At 38.1% G+C, this 21,648-nt stretch overlaps 1 protein-coding gene across 1 annotated transcript; it reads left to right on the plus strand.

Moving 5' to 3' along the window:
• The first annotated feature begins 17,968 nt into the window (after nucleotides 1-17,968).
• Nucleotides 17,969-21,294, plus strand: LOC149161967 (uncharacterized). Its single transcript, XM_089435061.1, has 4 exons — nucleotides 17,969-18,568; nucleotides 18,652-19,011; nucleotides 20,019-20,207; nucleotides 20,551-21,294. Exons 1-4 carry the CDS (start codon nucleotides 17,969-17,971, stop codon nucleotides 21,292-21,294), a joined length of 1,893 nt encoding a protein of 630 aa, XP_089291187.1.
• The last annotated feature ends 354 nt before the right edge of the window (nucleotides 21,295-21,648 follow it).

A 21,648-nucleotide genomic window follows, 5' to 3' on the forward strand; every position in this document is an offset into this window, starting at 1 on the left:
GGTTCCTCGCTCGCTTGAGATGCAAGCTGGTTCTAGTGGTTCCTTTATGTTGATGTGATGTGGGTGGATCATCGTACCTCTCTATCTGTTACCCAAGGGTTGTTGTTCTTGTTGCTATTTCGTTGCCACCTTGTTGGTTGTTGCCTTGCTGGGTGATGTGGGTGGTGATATGTTGAAGCTTTAACTGACAGAATATCTTTCTTCAATTTAGCATCTAATGGAGCCTGAGTGGTATCAGGTTCCTTTTGTGGTACCTGCTCGTGTTTCTTGTCTTCCATTATTACTTCCACCATCGATTCCTCATCTGATGTGTCTGTACCTATAGAGTTTGTTTCTTGGTCCTCCTTGGACTCTACCTGTTTACTGATGGAAATATCCTGTAGTGTAATTTTCTTCTTTTTATACCATAACTTCAGGAATTTCTTTTGTGCATTAATATTGATAGTACCCACGGATTCCATCCAAGGGTATCCCAAAATAATATCCATATCAACCATATCTAAAGCATAAAAACATACTTATCTAGAGAAATCTTCAAATCTTTATAAATTTGCACCTCCTCATTATCAACCTGTGTGTGCCCCATTTTTTTTGTTGGGAGTTGCAATCTTTTAGCCAAATGAACATTAATAAAATTATGCTTGCAACTAGGATTAATAGACACAATGAACTTCTCTTTCTGAATATATCCATAAACCTGTAATAAGGAGATACCATCATAAAATAACCCCCTATGTGTCTCATTTTCCTGTTTTCTAGCGTGAGACCATTTGTCCAAAACGATTTTTTCAATTTCTTTAGTAGGAAGGTACCTCACTGACTTTTCAAGTGAGAATCACCATTTAGCAGCCTCAAGGCATAGATCTGTCCCTAGGGCCATTGTCCAATATTTGAATCGAGACTTTTTATATCGTATAAATTCTTCAATAGTGGGACCATCATCACGTCCTGTAAAAATAATCACAATAGAAGCCATGAAGTAGAATGAGGGTTTTGAAAAAAAAATTACCTACTTTATGCGGAAAATTTAAAATGGCAACAATTATGTCAATACAACTCAGAATCCTTATTATAGTCTATTTTTTGAAATGAAATGGCCATTCTTCATCTTCTTACGAGATAGAAATCTCGATCTAGGCACTTTGGAATTTCAAATTCACGGTGCATCTGTCATATCGTCACAAAAAATTCTGAAAAAAAAAAAAAAAAAAAAAGAGCTAATTTTAAATTAGCGATATCTCCCTCATCCATACTTTGATTCAACCAGTTTTTTTTTTTTAAATTGGGTATTTTTCAAGAGGAGATCAAATCTACAATCTGTTTTCTTAAATTCTGCAAAAAAACTGCAAAAATTGACAGGAGAGTCGCCATCCACGAATTGTCGTCAAAAAAATTTCTGCAAAATAGTTGATTTTAAATCAGTGATAGCTTCCTCATCACGGACTCCAATTCAGCCAATTTTTTTTTAATTTGAGTATTTTTCTGAAGATAATCCATATCTGCTATTTATTTTTTAAAATTTTGCACCAAGAGTTTCATATCTGATTTGCAAACTCGTCGCCCAAAAAATTCCTGCAAAAAATGAAAAAAATATTCCCCCTCTTCGCCCAAGAAAGTGCTCTGATACCACTTGTAGTGAATCTGACCTAAAAATATATTATATTGCAATGTATACCTAATAAATAAGACCAGAAATGATAAAACTTTAGATCTTTATTAATATCAAAACCCTTGATGTAGGGTAACGCCATACAATTACTCCTTAAGGAAGGAGATCACTCCACAAGCCATCACATGCCAATACAAAACAATACTTGACATCCCCAATGGAAAGTCTCTAGCCTCTATATAGGCTTCATACATACAATACCATGGATCGTTACCATGGGTCTCTAAATACCATACATCCAATACCATGGGATTATCACATTATTTCCTAACTACTTGTGGTCCCTTACATTATGCAGGTTAACCACTTTATTTATAAACTATGGCCCATTTATTTATTATCCTTACATCTCATTATTACCTTGGGTACCTCCCTCTATACCCCATATTATCCCCACTAGGTATACTACAGTTCCTAAGAGTCTTGTTGCTGATGTGGAAGGTCTGTATGGTGTGTTTCCATCGGTTCCACTTCCTTAAGGTGACTTAGGAGTTTGAATCATATCAAAGTAACTTCTCATCACATGTTTACCCTAGTTGGCTGGTTACTTGGGTAGATGTGGGAGGAGGGTGTTACACCTACTCTTAGTCAATTGGTTCATGGTATTCTCAATATGAAGTTAGATCATGAAGGTGGTGCAAGGGATGCTCTTTGGGAAAACATACAAGAAAGCCAATTCATAATAGTGAAACTAGATCTAAATAAATATTAGACCTCATTCATTCTGATGTGTGTGGGCCCATGTTTGAAAAATTACTTGGAGGTCATCTCTACTATGTGACATTCATATCATTCTAGAAATACATTGCTCTACCTCCTCAAAACAAAAGATGGAGTATTTGATAAGTTCAAGGAGTTTAGGGTTGAAGTGGAAACCCTAACCGAAAGAAAGATAAAAACTCTTAGATCTGACAATGGTTGGGAATACACTTCTAAGGAATTGATTGCACATTGTAAGGAAGCAGGTATTAAGAGGGAGCTCATTATTCCCTGTTATCCCGAAAAAATGGATTGGTCGAAAGGAATAATAGGTCAATTGAAGAAGGCATTCAAACTATTCTCCTTGATCAAGACCTACCAAAATTCTTATGGGGAGAAGCAGCAATGAGAATTGTATATATTCAAAATAGAAGTCCTCATAAGAGTCTTGATAACACAACACCCGAAGAAGTATTCATAGGAAAGAATTTGAGTGTGGATCACCTCTGAATCTTTGGAATCCCATCATACATCCATGTTTCGAAAGGCAAGTGAAAGAAGTTGGATTCCACGAGTATTAGGCAAATATTCGTTGGATATAATCTCTCTTCAAAAGCAAATAGAATCTACATCAAGGAAGGAAGATATATTGAAGTAAGCAGGGATGTCATATTTGATGAAAATAAATCACACAAGAAATTAAAAGATATTCTTATTTATTCTGATGATGAAGAAGTTCCCATATTTGAAGAAGAAGAAGAAGTTCATCATAAAAACTCTACTACAAATCTTGAAGAAGAAGGACCAAGTGAGCTTATTCAATCAGTGGTCATGCCAACCAAAAGGAAAAGGAAAAATTGGTTAAAAGATACATTAGAAGATGTTGAAGGACGTGAAGTTGTGAAAGGAACCTTTAGGGAAAGAAAGAGACCAAAGAGATATTCTAGTTATGGTGCATATATGATGAAATTGATTGAAGTCTAACCATCTACATTTGAGGAAGTTGCACATCAAGAGGTTTGGAAGAAAGAAATACAGGAAGAATATTAATCCAACATGAAGAATGGGGTTTGGGAAATCATTTCTAGGCCTAGTGACAAATTGGTTGTCACATCCAAATGGATCTATAAGATCAAACATGTTGTTGATGGAAGTATAGACAAGTACAAAGCAATATTTGTTGAAAGGGGTTTCTCTCAAAAGGAAGGCATTCATTATGAATAAACTTGCACCCACAGCAAGGTACACTACCATTATATCATTGGTTTCATTGGCTACTACAATAGGGTGGAATATCCATAAAATGGATGTGAAGGCCGCATTTTTGAATGGGACCATTGATGAGGAAGTGTACATCGAACAACCCGAAGGCTTTGAATTTAATAGCAGGGAATCTCATGTTTGCATACTTAAGAAGGCCCTATATGGTTTGAAGCAAGAACCTAGGGCATGGTGTGCAAGGATGGATGCATATCTACTTAGAATTGGGTTCATGAAGAGTTTTGTTGATATGAATCTCTACATCAAGGTCGTGAATGATGAGCCCGTCATTATTCTACTATATGTGGATGATCTATTCATCACAGGTGTGGAGCAAAGAATTCAAGAATGCAAGAAGATGTTGGCAGCTGAATTTGAAATGAAGGATCTAGGACTGATGCACTATTTCCTGGGTCTAGAAGTATGGCAAACACCTGGGGAGATATATTTGGGGCAAGGAAAGTACATTATCAAGTTGTTTCAAAAATTCAGGATGACGGATTCAAAGTCGATGACTACTCCTATGATCACCCATCTCAAGAAGTTAAGGGACTCTGACTCTAGTATCATGGATCCTACCTCCTATAAACAGTTGGTGTGTTCCCTAATTTATCTAGTAAATACTAGGCCAGATGTATGTTTTGCAGTAAACATTCTTAGTCAGTTTCAGTTGGAGCCCTGTCATGATCACTAGATAGCTTCCAAACATATATTGAGGCATCTTCATGGCACTATATACCACGGCCTGAAGTATGATAGTAAGGAATTCAAGCTCATTAGCTTAACAAATTTTGATTGGGGTGGCATTGAGACCAATGGAAGGAGCACTACCGGAGGATGTTTTAGTCTAGGAGCCGCTATGATCTCATGGATGAGTAGAAAGCAATATCCCATTGCTTTAAGTAGTGTCAAGGCAGACTATGTGGTTGCATGTGAAGTATGAAAGGAGGTTGTTTGATTAAGGAAGCTTTTGACATATTTGTTCGAGCAGTCTCTTGGTTCTACTGTGATTAATTGTGACAATCAAAGTTGTGTCAAGATGTTTGGAGATCCCGCGTTTCATGATAGAACGAAACATATCAACAATAAGTTCCACTTTATTAGGAACCTAGTGCAGGATGGGATCGTGAAGTTGGAGTATGTCTTGACAGATGAATAGGTAGTAGACATACTAACAAAGGATATTCCTAATAATAAGTTTGAGTATCTGAGGAACCTTCTTGGTCTGGTAGGAATTACTAATTGTATTGATGATGAGGAAATGGAAGAGATTTTTTGAGGCTTTATGAGTGAGGCATTGCCTGGGAGGACATATGGTCGGCATGTGTTGATGTCTAGGTCCCAAAGTAGGGAAGGCGGCGTGGGTCGTAGAGCTCTGAACATGGACACACACCTAGATCCTTGGGTTGGTGGTTAGCAAGTAAGCCTTATGGTACCTAGAGGGGCTAAAAGCTTTAGTCCACCTTATTCCCACTTGGATAGATTCCCCTAATCTGGAATCTAGTCTGTGGCATTGGGGTACCTAAATTGATGAGAGACCAATAGATAGATTTCCATGGTCAGGAATCTAGTCCACGACATTGTTGTGCCTAAATTTCTTCATTTTTAATATGGTTTTAGATCTTCCATTGTATTTGTATATAATGAATACCTCCCTAGTTAATAAGGAATGTTGGAAATTGTAACTAGGTTCGATCTTCATTTAATGTATTTGTCATCATGAAATGTACTTGTTAAAAGAATAAATAAAACAGTTTTTATTATTGTAATAATGACTTATTAAAGCATGGGTTTCATGCTTGGGTCATCATTATATTAGTCAAAGTCCCCATTGTGGACTCCTAGGATTAATATTGAGTTTTAGAGTCATTATATATTCAAAGAGACCATTCTTGGGCTTTTGAATCATGTAAAAATTTTGACTATTGAGTCAAATATAATTTATGTATCCTCCACACCAAGTCAGCCTAAAAGAGATCAAGTCGGCCTAAGGACACTAATTCGACCTCACTTTGAGACTATAAATAGAAGCAAGTTGAAGTCATTTGGAGCATCTCATCTTAAGCTAGTTTGATATCTCAAGAGAAGTTGGAGAAGTTTGAAGTAGGTCGAAGTGGGTCTAAGGAAGCTGAAGGAAGTGTGAGCTTGGGGAAGTCTAAGGAGAAGAAGAAAATCAAACTTTTGGTGCCTTTCTCTCTCTATTAATTGCCTAGTTTTGGAGATCTAAGTCTTCCAAGTTTCACTGATGCACGAAGATGCATGATGCCAAAAGGTGTTGCCTAGTCAAATTTGTTGGAAAGGAGGTCGAATATCTGGGAGGTTGACTTGGTGTAGAGAGAAGGTTTGGTCTTTGTCTAGGGTGAAGAGTCTCAAAAAATACTATTGAAAGGAAGAATTTTCTTGATTGGGTTTTCCCATCAAGGGAGGTTTTGCCCTGACATAGTGCCTACATCTTGTGTCTCTTATTTTTTTTATCTTCATACACACATAATATGGTAATTTCTTGATGAAAGATAAGATAATAAAGAAGTAAAAGAAGCCAGCACATTCACAAGTAATTATCAAGAAAGGACAATAAAACCCTAATATAATTTCTTTGATTTTCAAACAAGATGATGAGTATACTAGTAGATTTCTGGAGCTATTTAGGTATGTGCCTTACCTCAAGGAGGAGAAAGCAAACATTCAAAGGTTCATCAGTGGGTTTCCAGTAGCATTCAAAGACCAGATCGAGTTTAATGAACCTAGATCATTGGAGGAAGCCATCAAGAAGCTAAAGCATTTCTATGAACAGTGAAAGCGCAAATTCGAGCATAAGTAATATGAGAAAGGGAATGAGAAGAATAAAAGAAAGTAGACTAAGAAGCAAGGAAGACTTCCAGATGTAGGTGAAAAGGAGAATGTGGCACCTTACAAGAAGTCTAATGCAGTTGACAGAGGACATGGGTCTTAGCCTAAGGAGTGGGACAAGGGCAATGGTAGGAAGCCTTTGAAGTGTTAGACTTTTGGTGGAGAGCATAGAAAGAGAGATTTTCCAAAGCATCAGGGTGGTAGACCTCAAATTTATAGTGCTTAGAGGCACAGACAGTTGGATACATTGGTCATAATATTCCTTAGATCTATGCAGCAGTGGTAATACACAAGTTGATCATCAAACATCTATTATAGAGATGGAAGGTAAGATTCATGATCAAGTTGTTTCTATTTTGATTGATCTTCGATCTAACTATAGTTATATCCGTCTTGACCTAGTGGATAAGTGTTGCTTGATTAAAGAAGTGCAACGCAGAATCTTGTTTGGTGCAGTTGGCTACATGGACCAAGAGAAGAGTTCGCCATTGGGTGAGATCTTGTGCATTTGAGATGAATGGCATGCCAACATAAGCACATCTATGTATTTGAGATGAATGGTATGCCTACATCAGCACATTTAAATGTGCTTCCTTTCATATGTTGTTGGGAATGGATTGGTTATTCAATAACATGACTAAAGTGGATTGATATGAAAAGGCTATTGGGCGCTTGAATGATGATGGATAAAGGAGAATCTTGTAGGGAAAGAAGAATCCTACATCAGTGAGAATGGTGTCAATTATGCAAGAAAAGTGTAGTCACAGGAAAGGATGCTTATTATTTGCAATGCATGTTTCCAGTGATAAAAGGAAGGATGTTGAGGATGATGAAATCTTGAAGAGGTATCCTGTGTTGCACTAGTTTTATGATGTGTTTCCAACAGAGATTCCTAAGTTATCTCCTCATAGGGAAGTGGATTTCTTTATTGAGTTGATGCCAAGAGTAACAGCAGCATCAAAGGAACCTTACAGGATGAGCACTTCGAAGTTGGTGGAATTGAAGTTGCAGCTTATGGAAATGCTTGACAAGGGACACATAAGGCAAAGTGTATCACCTTGGGGTGCACCAATGTTGTTTGTAAGGAAGAAAGATGGTACTCTTAGATTGTGCATTGACTACAAGCAGTTGAACAATGTGACCATGAAGAACAAGTATCCATTATCATGGATGGTGTTAGTGTCCATTAGTTCTAGTGATCAAATGTACTCTTTCCATGTGATGGATAGGGTCATTAGGTCAAATTGTTATATTGTCAAATAAAATTTGATACCTCTTAGTTGTCAAATGGTCATTGGTTTATGTCTAGGTCATTGATACTCCATCCACTTGCTCAAGGTCATCATCACTAATCATGGTCATGTCATCATTTAGGTGTCCTAGGTCATCAAAAGAGTTAATGTATCATCATATAGGCCATGGTCTAGGATTCACCCTTAATTGTCATCATTATATCAGTCATCAAAAGAAAAAAGAGAGTCATGTTCATCATTTGGGTCACCATCATGGGAGTTAACAACTTAGGGACAAAAAGAATCAAGGTACTATTTCCTTGTGAATAAATTATGCTGCAGTACAATCACCTCATCATGTCATTTCTCAAAAGTACATGTAATGTCGCACCACAACCAAAGCAAAAAATCAAGTTTCAAGCTATTAAAAGACTATCCAATCATTCAACAACTTCATTTCATCCTCCAAGCACTCTTATCCACCATTGTGTCTCATCTCAGCCATCATAGCATCAATCTTCATCATCAAAACACCTTGCCCATCAGCTCGTTGCGTTTCTGTTGCCTACACGTTGCACTTCTGGACATTCGCTGCATTTTTGAGTTTGAAGATCAAAGAAAGCAAGAAACAGGTTATTTATCATTCAAGAAGTTTTCAACACTCCTAAACAAGTAAGTGAAGCATTCATCAGCCCTCTCAAACAGAGATTTCCTTCAAAAATGACGAAATCCCTCTCTTAGGGTTTTATGTTGCATTTTTAATATTTCATGGTTTTTTCTTTCTTCCAAGCAGAAAATCCCTATGTTTTTCACCTAAACACCCTTGTATACACTTAATAGACCCTCCCCAACCATTTCCCATACATGTTTTCCATATCTCACCACTTTTTCCCAAAAACCCAAGCCCACATTGCATTTATGGGTTTTCCCTTTGTTATCCACTTTTTCCCTTCCTTCCCTCTCCCATTCTAAGAAATTTCACTACCCCTGTGTCCCTAACATCTACCCCTACCCCCTAAATTTTCCCTATAATTTTCCCTAACTCCTATCCCCTCCATTTCCCTCCCTAAACTAGTTGCTCTGTTTTCCCTGTTTTGCAACCCTAAACCCCTACCCTTTCCCCTATCAAACTAGGGTTTTCAGTCAAGCAAAATCAAAATCATGGCCAGTTGAAAGAAGAAATACAATAAGGGGGGACAGGTCTCAAGATATGAGCCAACTCATATGCAAGAGATCAATGCTTCAAAGTTCATCAAGAGGTCATTTGAACAAGTAGGTTGCCTAGGGTTTTGTGAGAAAGTACAAGAGGTGGGCTACCATTGTGGGTTGACTAGTATATTTGCCACCAATTTCAAGAAGAACAAGACCACCATAGTAGGGATGGACTTCCTAGTCTCAGCAGAGGTTATAGCTTCAGCCACTAGTATCCCCAATCAAGGAGAGATTTGGTTTAAGGGGATGGATTTGGACATTGAAAACTACAAAGTGTTCCTGAAACCACAATATAAGGAAACCATATCTCATATCTTTCCTAGCAGACAATTATTAGATAAATATACTCCTTTGATGAAGATGATTATGAAATATTTCACTTGTGAAGGCAGGTTCAACAGGTTATATCAGTATCACATCAAGTTGTTGATTCATTTCACATCCATCAAACAACTAAACCTACCCAGTTACTTGTTCAGAAGCCTAGTTAAAATGACTAAGAAAGTGCAAACTAAAGGAAGAGACCATCAGGCAAGCTTGTTTCATCATGCTTTGATCAAATTCATAGTTCTTCACCAGCTCACATAGATCAACATGCTACGGGGCACCTTCTTGGAGGCAGTTTCTCTTTTGCTTGCCTCTAGTCAGCCAAACAGTCAAAGCACTCCCTTAGCATCATCTAAGCCACAGGAGGTTGGCTCATCAAACAAGCCATCAGTGACAAGGCATGTGCAGTTCAATGTGTTTGCTGCGCTGATTTTGGACTGGATCTTTGCATAGTTGAATGGCACTTTGATTATCACACCAAAGTGTAGTCGGCTGTTGCTGCTGAAAGCCAAGCTCTGACAGGATTTGACGAAGCCACAAGGCTTCCTTACTAGCTTCTACAGCACCACGATACTCTGCTTCTGCTGAAGAAAGAGAGATGGCACCTTGTTTCTTGCAAGCCCATGTAATAGGTCCTGAACCAAGAGTGAACACATAATCTGCAGTAGACTTTCGATCATCAGGGTCACCAGCCCTATCAGAATCAGTGAAACCAACCAATAGAGTAGCTGCTTCGGCACTGTAATGAATCCCAAACTGAACTATACCTCAAACATAACGAAGTATTCTTTTAGCTGCTTTCCAATGACTTTCATGTGGGTTTTGCATAAACCGAGCAACAAGGCCAACAGCAAAGGAAAGGTCAGGACAAGTATGTGTTAGATACAAAAGTTTTCCTACAAGTTGACAGTATAAGGTAGCATCAACTTCAGGAGAAGTACAAGTGACTGAAGTTTGACTCTAGACTGAAAGGGAGAAGGGGCTAGCTTACAGTCTTCCATGTGAAAATGGCGTAGAATATCAGACTGGGAAAGGGAAATACCTTCCTTGGATTGCAAGACTTGAAGACCAAGAAAATAATGTAAGTGTCCTAAGTCTATCATTTCAAACTTCCTTTTAAGGCTAGACTTCACATGGTTTATAAGGTTGGGATCACTACCAGTCAGGATAAGATCATCAACATAAAGAACAAGAATGATAAGAGACTTGCCCACTTTCTTGGTGTAGACAGTATTGTCAGAATGACACCTAGAAAAGCCAGATTCTAAAAGAAAGCTATCCATTTTGGCATACCAAGCCCGAGGAGCTTGCTTGAGACCATAAAGGGATTTCTTAAGCCGACATACAATACTGGAGTCTGTTTGTATAAAGCCAATAGGTTGTTCCATATAGATTTCTTCATGCAAGTCTCCATGCAAGAAGGCGGATTTAACATCCATCTGATGGACTTCCCATTTGAAAGAGGCAGCAAGGGAAAGAACAAGGTGGATAGAGTTCATTTTGGCAACAGGGGAGAAGGTTTCAGTATAGTCAATGCCTTCAACTTGTGAAAAACCCTTAGCAACAAGACGAGCTTTATGTTTATAACCTTTCCCATCTGGTCCATACTTGGTTCTATAAACCCATTTGCATCTAACAAGTTTTCGTCCCTTTGGTAGAGGAACAAAATCCCATGTATCATTTGCCAATAATGAATGATATTCTTCATTCATAGCTGCTTCCCAATCTGGATGGCCTGAAGCTTCTGCAAAGGTGTCAGGATCATAATTCACTGAAGCTTGAGCCAGTAAAGAAGAGGCTCTATCAAACTGAGAATGTGTACGTCGCTGATCTGTAGGATCACCGGCAAGATCACCTGCTGCATCCCGAGTAGCACGGACCCATTTTGGAAGCTGAGGAGCTGAAGGAGGATCCTGAGAAGGTGGGGGAGGATTTTCATCCTCGCTTTCATCATCTGAAGAAGAAATATTTTCAAAAGTAGAAGAGATAGGGAGAGGTGGCACATCCGCGGAACTAGGCTCACAGGCCGACATATTTTCAGCAAACTTTACATCTCTTCTAATGATAACATTTTTGGACTTAAGTGGAATAAGTCTATATCCTTTGACATCTTCAGAATATCCAACAAAAATACATTTTTCACTCTTAGGTTCTAAAGCTTTATGTATCTCATCTGGAATATGGGCCCATGCTTCACTTCCAAAAACACGAAAGTGACTTACATCTGGTTTAATTGAGCTCCATGCTTCTTCTGGAGTGATATTCTTTAAAACCTTAGTAGGAGTGCGATTTATTATGTAATTTGCAGTTAATTGCTTCTGCCCAATAATTAAGACTAAGTCCTTTAGATTGAAGCGTACAATTAGCCATTTCCTTTAAGGTGCGATTCTTCCTTTCAGCTACACCATTTTGTTGTGGAGTATATGGAACAGTATGTTGCATTTGAATTCCATTCTCAGTGCAAAAGTTGATGAATTCGTTGTTAACATATTCTCCGCCATTATCAGATGTTAGCTTAAGAATTTGATGTCCAGATTGTTTTTCAACAAAGGCCTTAAAGGCCAAGAACATGTTAAATACTTCACTCTTGAGTTTTAAGAAGTATACCCAAGTGCGTCTGGAGAAATCATCAATGAAAGTTAAGAAATACTTGTAGCCAGAGAATGAAACAACTGGAAGTGGACCACATAAATCACTATGCACAAGCTGTAAAGGGGTTGAGGCGTGCCAAGAGGCACGTTTTTCAAAACTGTCCCGATGATTTTTTCCAAGTACACATCCGAAACAAACACCATCTCTGAAAGATACCATTGGAAGACCTATCACCATATTTTCTTTACATAGATTCTGAAGAGAACGATAGTTTAAGTGACCAAATCGCTCATGCCAAAGTTTGCTCACTTCATCATTATGAGCAACAAATACCGAGGGAAGATTTGATGACCCAAAGTTGTGAAACTTATACAACCTTGTAGAATCATCAGCAATGCCAGTAGCTAAAATCTGTCTAGGATCTCTTAGGTCCTTAATTACAACATCGTGAGGTGAAAATTCAACGATTTTACCTTCACCTGAATGAGTTATCTGATATACAGATAGAAGGTTGCAGGATAAGGTTGGAACACATAATACATCATTAAATTGACCATTGTCTATATGAACAGTTCCAGTCCCTACAACACTAAGAGATTTATCATCACCAACATATATATTTTTGGTGTTACAATCATTTAAGGAAGAAAACATGGCTTTGTTTTTGGCCATGTGATAAGAAGCTCCAGAATCAATGAGCCACTCATGAGAATGAGAAGAAGAAGATACATTTAGTGCATAGCCAAACTGAGATGCTTGACAAACACATGCAGAAAGTGCCATTCCTGAAGATGAAGTTGAAGTTGAAGAGTGCTCCAAATGGATATTATGCTTCTTCATTGCTGCTTCCAAGGCTTCCATCTTCTTAAAGCATTTGGATTCTAAGTGGCCATCTCGATTACAAAAGTTGCAATGTCTATCAGTCTTCTTCCCTTTGTTTTTATTTGTCTTATCATTTTGTTGAAATGATTTTTCATTTTGAGGCTGAAATTGCTTAGGACCCTTGTTTGGTTTAGGACCATTCCTTTTAGGATACAACTTCTTAGGATTCTTTGAATTTGGTTGCTTCTGGGTAGCTAACGCTTTCTTAGAAGAGTTTCCAAGATGAAGAAGACCAAGATATAAGAGTTTTTCTTGTTCTCTTATTAAAGAATCACAAAAGGAATCAAAGGAAGGGGACTTGTAGGCTTGTCCTTAAGAAATGAAGGCATCTCTTGTAGAATGGAAGGTGGAAACAAACACATAATAGGCTGGTCCCAACTTAGTAAGAATGGAGTAGATAAGGCTACTATCTTCTTTCTTAACCTTAATACCTTCCAAGAGAAGTCTAAGGGTCTTGAACTTGGACAAAAAATCTTCAATGCAAGAAAAATTATTGGGGTCCAATGTAAGCAACTCATTTTCAAGTTGATGCGCTTTAAGTTCATTTTTAATTCCAAAAACTTTAGTGATCTGTTTCATTGCTTCTTCAGGAGTATCAAGTTCTGCAATATGGAATCTAAGAGCTGGAGAAATAGACATCCCTATCAACCCACGTGCTTGATCTTGCCTATTTTCCCATTTAGCTGCCTTATCTTCATCTTTCGGTTTGGTTTCTTGGCCTTAGGCTATTCTGTAGAGACCTTTACTTCTAAGTAAATCCACAATGTAGGACCACCATTGGAAGTAGTTGGTGCTGTCAAGAATAACTTGGCATGGACTTTTCATTTTAACAGAAACTGAAGCTATAGATGCTGAAACTAAGTGTTCCAATGGAAAGATCTAGAAAAATTAGGCTAGTTCAAAAAAAACGGCTCTGAAAACGGCTTCCGGATGAAGAAGTTATGGCTTTTTGAAGAAAATTTGATGAAGATGCCGACGAAGTGCAGGAATGTGCGGAAATGAAAAATCTGCCCCCACAAAAGGGAGACTTGAACTCAAGACCTCTACTCTCATAAATTAGCTTTGGACCAAGTGAGCTAAACAAAAATTTTGTGTGTGAGAGAGAGAGAGAGAGAGGTTGAAGCTTTGGGTTGCATGCTTGCTTTGAGAAAGCTCTTTTTCCCTACAAAACAAAAAACACAAAACCCAACACGGACATACAAAAAAAACGAACCTTACGGCTCGAAGTTAGCTTTAGCCGGAAAATAAATATTTTCCTCAATGTTTCTGACGGACATACAAAAAAAAACGAACCTTACGGCTCGAAGTTAGCTTTAGCCGGAAACTAAATATTTTCCTCAATGTTTCTGATTTTCCGAGATCACACTAAGGCGCAGTGGAAAAGAGCATACGCATGAGAAAAATCTTTCCTCTCTGTTTCTGATTTGCCCAGATTGCACAGAGTCGCAGGGCAAAGAGAATACGCAGAAATGAAAGGTATAGATCCGGTAATAAAAAAAGCTAAATAAACCGAAATCGAAATAAATAGAGAGAAAATAACTGTAAACTGCAAATAAACACTGTATACCTCCAGATCTTAAAAATGACGTAGCTAGGGCTACCAGAAACCTTTTCACATGAAATGAAAGGGGTTCCTCACTGGAACAGATGCTCCTAACACAATAGAGCAGTCCTCTCAGCCCGAAAGCAGTCAGAAATAGTAGATCTAGGAAACGGTAGTCGGATGCAGTTCTATTGGCTTCATATTTGGATCACCAACGGACACGGCCCTCAAATAGCTCTGATACCATGTAGGAATTTACATGGTAAGTTCCTCAGACAGAACACCAAAGGAAACCGCTCACAAACAGATCACAGATCAATACACCAGTATTTTGACGTGGTTAAAACCCTCAAAGAGGGAAACAGCCCACGACCTGAGCGAACGCGGCCACTTCAGGCAATTTATTAATAAGAAAATGAAAATTTACATAAGCTTCTCTCATGGACGGTTAACCTACAAATGACCCTCCATGCTCTTTAAATAGAGATCATGGACCAATCGGGTGTTAAGCCACGGATCAAGTGTCGGTAATACCGAGGAGAGAATGAATCGTCGGATCACTACATATCGTGACCGTCGGATTGTAAGTTACAAAATGTACATAGTAAAGAAACACACTTTACCTAACTCTATACTAAACCAAGTGATACTTAACTATTTCCTATGTGTCGGAATATCCTAACAGTCCAAAGTCGGTCTTAGGTTGCCTTCTTGGCTTCCTTTCTCAGCCTTGGGAAACTAAGGAGTGCTAACATTTTGGCATCGTTGTCGAGGAATGAGTTTCAAATCTTCCCTAGGATTTTTCTTACAATTTCATTGAGGTCTAGGCCTGTGGGTGACATGTCCTAGCTTTCAAAGAAGGTTGATTCAGTTTTTCAAAGCCAAAGTGTAGATTCAGAAGAACATTGGCTCCCAAAAGGCATATGAGGTCCAATCCTGATCCAAATCCTCCATCAGTAGTTGATGACCCTGAAAAGTTGTTGAGAAAGCAAAGGTCACAGCCTGAAGAAGTCGAAAAAGGTACACCTCTACTGGTAAGATCTGCATCTTTGCCCGCAGAATTGGTTGCTCTTCAAGATTTATCTTTTGATATCAATTTTGAGTTGTATTTATTCAAATCCAAGTCAGAGTCTTTCCTCTTAGAAACAGTTTTTGATCCCTCTAAGTTTGAATCATATTTGCCATCTCCTGAGTCTCCATCTGCTGAGTTTGATAAGAAACTTTGGTCACAATTCTATAAACTTCAGGATTTAGTTAATCAGCTCCAATTAACCTCTAAAAAGGCTTATATCTAGTACCAACAAGAGATTTTATCTACTACTATATCTACTGTTACACCTCCTCATACAACTGCTCCATCATCCTCCACTGTCAATCCATTGCTTCCTCCAAAATCATTTCCTCCATCAACACCTCCTGTTGTGATTGCTATACCACCTTCTATAACAGTTATGGCAAGATTTTCTCCTCTAGTTTTACCTACACAACTCACTGCTTTGCCTCAAGGTTATGGTCAGATATTGCCTTTGTTTGATGGGACAATAGAAGTCACAATCAGGAAACATATAGATAAAGTGGTTGATTTTATTGATCTTGAGGAAATTGATAATGAAGATGCCAAAATGCACATTATAGCACAAAGTTTTTAGGGGAAGTCAAGAAATGGTTCCATTCCTTAACAGTTGATTCTATAACCACTTCCCAACAGTTAATGGACCTATTCCTAGCAAAGTGGGAAGAGAAAAAGAATCCTCTCCAAATTCTGGTCAAGTACAATGCCTTGAAAAGAAACACTAATGAATTTGTGCAAGATTTCACAGCTAGATTTAATCTGATATATAACTCTATCCCGAAAAGTATTAAGCCTCCTCCTAGCTTGGAACTTCTTCATTATCCAGATGCTTTTGATCTAGATATGGCCTACCAGTTGAGGGAGAGAAGTCCTTCCACTCTTGAAGAAATGCAAAGAAATGCAGTAAGTGTTGAGGCAAATCTGCTTATTAAGAAATCAAAGATGAAATGAGAAAATAAGGTTACCATAAAGGAGGATCCATCCACTTCATCTGATGGTAAACTTGATTCTTTGATTAAGACAATGGAGAAGATGATGGACAAGATGACTATCACAGAGAGACAAGCAGAACCTCCAATCAGAAATCCCAACTACAGAGGTCAACAACAGCAACCCCAATTCAGGATTAAGCAAAGGGAGCAGAGGGGTCAAGATCAACAAGGTTAGCAGCAGATCCATACTCCTTTTCAGCAAAATTATACACAGGGCCCTGATGAGGAAGAAGAAATCTCAGAGGATCAAATTCACTTTTTTGAGGAAGATCAGCAACCTATTTTCTTGACTGAGGAGGATGAATTTTCTGAAGAACCTTATGTACTTGATGATCAGCAATATGTTATTTCTAATGATGATATGTTGGCAGTACAGATAGAGGATTATCAAAGAGGTTATCAAAATTCCCTTAGCCAAGTGCAAAAGCAATATAGTCTGAGAAATAGAAATGTGCCCGTAACTTCAAATCCGAAAAGACAAAATTCCCAAATAGATACTCATAATAAAGAGATGACCTCTGCAAATCAGAATAAGGAAAAAGAAGTTGTTGTTGCTAATCAGGGAAAAATTAATGAAGCTTCTACTAGCACTCAGAAGAAAGACAAAGAAACTCAAGTTGGAGGACAAAGAAAGGAGATCCCCATCAGAGAACAGCTCGAGAAGAAGGACATGCCATCTAAAGAGGTAGAAAATAATTCTACTTTATTTAGTCTTGAGAATGAAATTTCAAAACTTAAAGTCTCAATTCCATTGACTGAATTAATTAAGAATGACCAGTACAAGTTCCTTGTAGCCAAAATGTTAAGGTTGATCAAATGTCTGATATGGTGAATGTTACTGATGACCACCCCGAGCTTTTGTTTGGACCTGTTGTAGATGGTAACTTAGAAGACAACGAAGTTCCTCCTTTTTACCTCAGTCTCAAAATTCATGACTTCATCCTCCATAATGCTATGCTAGACTCCAAGGCCTCCCATAATCTCATGCCCAAAGCCATCATGGATAAATTAGGATTGGATATTACTAGACCATACCATGACCTTTACTCTTTTGACTCAGGAAGGGTTAAGTGTCTTGGTCTTATCAAAGATTTAGTGGTATCCTTAGATCAAATTCCAGCAAAGAATGTTCTCATGGATGTTGTTGTAGCTGACATTCCCCCGAGATATGGAATGCTTCTCTCTTGATCATGGGGAGCCAAACTTAAAGGCACTTTGCAGCTAGACTTTTCCTATGCTACTATACCAGTTTTTGGACAACTCAGAAAATTATATAGGGAGAAAAAGATGAAGTACATGATTAGTAGCAAGGAGAAACCCAATAATCACCCAATTCATGCTGTACATATAGATTTAGAGTCTTTTATTTTGTACAATGATGATTGTTCAGTTGAGTTAGAAAATCAGATAGAAGAAAAAACAGAAATTCCAAAAATTTCAGATTGTGTTCAAGAAGTTTCAAGTGCAGAAAAACAAGAACAGGTACCAAGCAGTTTCTAGCCAAGTGCAGTAGTTGAAGAGACAGTTGAAACAGTAAATGAGACAGAGCCTATTGGGACAGAAAATCATTCTCAAATAGATAATCAAAATCAATCATCCAAAATTGACCTTACCGATGAAGAAAATGGTTTGTGGACCATGGATTTTGATGGAGCCTTAGGTAAGGAGGGAGCTGGAATTGGGATTTGGATTCATGGTCCTATGAATCAATTGGCTAATCTTCCTTGTAATGTTCGATTGTGTTCCTATAAGCTAGCATTTGATTGTTCCAACAATGAGGCAGAGTATGAGGCTTTGATAGTTGGTCTTAAAATACTCAAGAAACTAGGTGCTAAGAAGATTTTTGTATATGGCGACTCCGAGTTAGTAATAAAGAAAGTCAAAGGGGAATACCAAGCCAAGCATCCTAGAATGCGAGCATACTGCAATGTAGTATTAGACATTCTTAAGACCTTTCCTGAATATACTTTATCATTGATCCCAAGAAACAACAATCTCATTGTTGATTCCCTTGCCACTTCAGCCAGTATGTTTAAAATTCTGGTATATCCCAACAAGAAGTATGAGATCAATGTCAAACATCACCCTGTTGTTCCAGACAATCTTCGGTATTGGCAAGTCTTTCAGGATGACAAACAAATTAACAATTTTCTGCAGATGGAAGAAGAGTTTGCTAGTTCTCAAATTGATGATCTGTTTTATGAAGATGATCAGGAAATGCATGCAACTGAATTAGAGGTACTACAGTTGAAGGATAACTCAATTCCAAGAGGTCTTGTACCCTTGGAGGAGATTTTTTTGATCATGATGATGTTGCACAGAAACCAACAATGATGCCAACTGAAGTAGGAGTAGAAGACCTTAATATTGGCACGCCTGAGAAGCCAAGAATGGTTAAGATATCAAAGTCTTTGAGTCCAGAAATGAAAGGTAAATATGCAGCACTCATGATTGAATTTGCTGATGTTTTTGCATGGGATTACACTGATATGAAGGTTTATGACAAGAGCATAATTCAGCATACCATTCCCATAAAGCCCGATCAGAAGCCTTTCCGTCAGAAGCTCAGAAGGATGAATCCGAAGTTGTTTCCCTCTATTGAAAAGGAAGTAAACATGTTGTATACTATTGGTATTATTGTCCCTCTCTATTTCTCAAATTGGATGTCAAATTTAGTACCGGTAAGAAAGAAGACAGGTGAGATCCAGTTGTGTATTGATTTCCGCAATTTAAATAAAGTGTCATTGAAGGACAACTATCCAATTCCAAAGATGGATCATATCCTACAGAGGGTGGTTGGTTCTTCCAGGATGTCATTACTAGATGGATATTCAGGGTACAATCAGATCTTGGTTCATCTGGATGACCAAGAAAAGACAGCTTTCACGACACCCTGGGGTACTTTTATGTACATTAAGATGCCCTTTGGGTTGAAGAACGCAGGAGAAACTTTTCAGCGAGTGATGGATATCGCGTTTTCCAATGAGAAGGATGTATTTTTGGTCATTTATCTTGATGACATAACAGTTTTTTCCAAGACGGATGAAGAGCACTTGCAGCATTTAAGGACAGTCTTCCAAAGGTGCAGAAAATTTGGCATATCATTGAATCCAAAGAAAAGTTTATTTGCTATGGAGGAGGGAAAATTGCTTGGTCATATTATATCTAAAGATGGCATCCGAGTAGATCCTTCAAGGATTGAGGAAATTCAGCAACTGGATTTTCCTAGAAATAAGAAGGAAATTCAATCTTTCAATGGTAAGATCAATTTTTTGAGGAGGTTTATTCCTAACCTTGCTGAACATTTAAGGGAAATCACTAATATGTTGAAGAAAAGCAACGAAGTGAAATGGTCTGAGGAGGCAAGAAAATCATTCAATCAAGTCAAGTTTGCATTGTCCCATGCTCCTATCCTTATTAGCCCAGATTATACACTTGATTTTATCATCTTTTCCTTTTCCTCTGAACATACATTGGTTGTTGTCCTCATGCAGAAGAAAGATCAGAAAACAGAGCAATTGATTGCCTTCTTTAGTAGAACAATAAGGGATGGGGCTCTTAAATATAATATCATTGAAAATCAGGCATTGGCACTAGTTAAAGCTTTGAAAGACTTTGGGTTTATATCCTTCATTCCCATATTCTTGCCTATGTTTCGAATGTTGTTGTCAAAGATGTGTTAATGCAGAATGATCCTAAAGGCAGGCGTGGTAAGTGGATAGTTGTTATGCTGGAATATGACTTAGAAATCAGACCTACAAAGCTAGTCAAAGGACAGGGCTTGGCTAAGCTTATGGCGGAATCTAACTTACATGCCTTGGACATCAACCTTATTGTTGCACTTTCCGAGGAGCAGGTGGTTGATTCATTTCCTCAGGTATCTCAAATTTTTACTTCATCACCATGGTATTCAGATATAGTTCATGTGCTGCAACATTTAAATCCTCCACCAGGTGTGTCCAAGAGTAAAGGTAGATCATTGAAATTGAAGGCTCTAAAGTATTGTATTCTTGATAATGCTTTATATTGGAAGGATCCAGGAGGGGTTTTATTGAACTGTTTGGTAGAAAGTGAAGCTAAAGAAGTGATGAATGATTTCCATAAAGGTGATTGTGGTGGTCATCTTTTCTAGAAAACTACAACAAATAAGATATTGAGGGCTGGTTTCTATTGGCCGAGTTTGTTTTCCGATGTATATAAAACAATCATGAGTTGTCCAGGGAAAGAGAAAGTTGTTACCGCTGCCCTTGCAGCCAATTTCAGTCCAAGCACCCTTTCAACAGTGGGGGCTTGACTTCATTGGTGAGATTCATCCTCCATCCACAACTCAGCATAAGTGGATACTTACTGCCACGGACTATTTCACAAAGTGGATTGAGGCCATTCCCATAAGACAAGATACAGACACGGTAATTATTCAGTTTATGGAGAGTAATATTCTGTCCCATTTTGGTTGCCCACAGAAAATCATTATTGACAATGCAGCAGCTTTCAAATCCAAAAAGATGATAGATTTTTGTGATAAATATCACATAAGACTTGGGCATTCGACAACATATTACCCTCAAGGCAATGGGCTGGTAGAATCATCAAACAAATCACTGGTGAACATAATCAAAAATATGTTGGAAGAGAACAAAAGGAATTGGCATAAAAAGTTAATCAATGCTCTATGGGCAAACAAAGTGAGCACAAAGAAATCTATCAGCATGTCACCTTTTCAGCTAGTCTATGGTGTAGATATAGTGTTTCCAACTTCCCTAGCAGTGCCGATGATGAAAATCCTACAAGAGGTTGACAGTGAGCCAAATGATATTCAGCGGAGAATCAATCAAATGATCCACTTGCAGCAGTCCAGGGAAGAAGTTTTCCACAATACTTCAAAGCTCCAAGAGAAGATTAAGAAGATTTATGATAAGAAAACTAAGGCTGATGATTTCAATTTGGGAGATGTTGTTCTCTGATGGGATGCTCGGAATGAGGATAAAGGAAAGCATGGTAAGTTCGACAACCTATGGAAAGGACCCTACAAGATTTTGGCATTCAGAGGGAAAAATGCTTACTTGTTAGAAGATCTTGATGGGCAAGCACTTCCAGGAGGACCGATGAATGGTAGACTCCTCAAACATTATTTCACCTGATCTTGCACAAAAGTTTTCATTTCCATTGTAAATAACATTTTTATTTGTTTTCAAGGAGTGAAGGAGCTATCAAAGAAGTTTGAAGCCCGAGGAGAAGGCTATAAGGCTTCTATGATCAGCTGTTGTTTTCTTTCAAAAGTTGTAAAGTCAATGTTTCATTCAAGTCAAGTCAGTTTC

This window comes from Pinus tabuliformis, chromosome 5_2 (genome assembly GCF_031772625.1).
Source record: "Pinus tabuliformis cultivar Carrire ecotype Pingquan chromosome 5_2, CPIR1, whole genome shotgun sequence".
In the NCBI taxonomy this organism is placed as follows: Eukaryota; Viridiplantae; Streptophyta; class Pinopsida; order Pinales; family Pinaceae; genus Pinus; species Pinus tabuliformis.

Excerpts from the sequence above, each read along its gene's own strand:
- LOC149161967 (XM_089435061.1), top strand. The coding sequence starts at position 17,969 with ATGGATTTTGATGGAGCCTTAGGTAAGGAGGGAGCTGGAATTGGGATT. Across the intron at positions 19,012-20,018 it reads GGATGTCAAATTTAGTACCG|AATGATCCTAAAGGCAGGCG; the intron begins GTAAGAAAGAAG and ends GTGTTAATGCAG. Across the intron at positions 20,208-20,550 it reads TGGTTGATTCATTTCCTCAG|GGAAAGAGAAAGTTGTTACC; the intron begins GTATCTCAAATT and ends TGAGTTGTCCAG.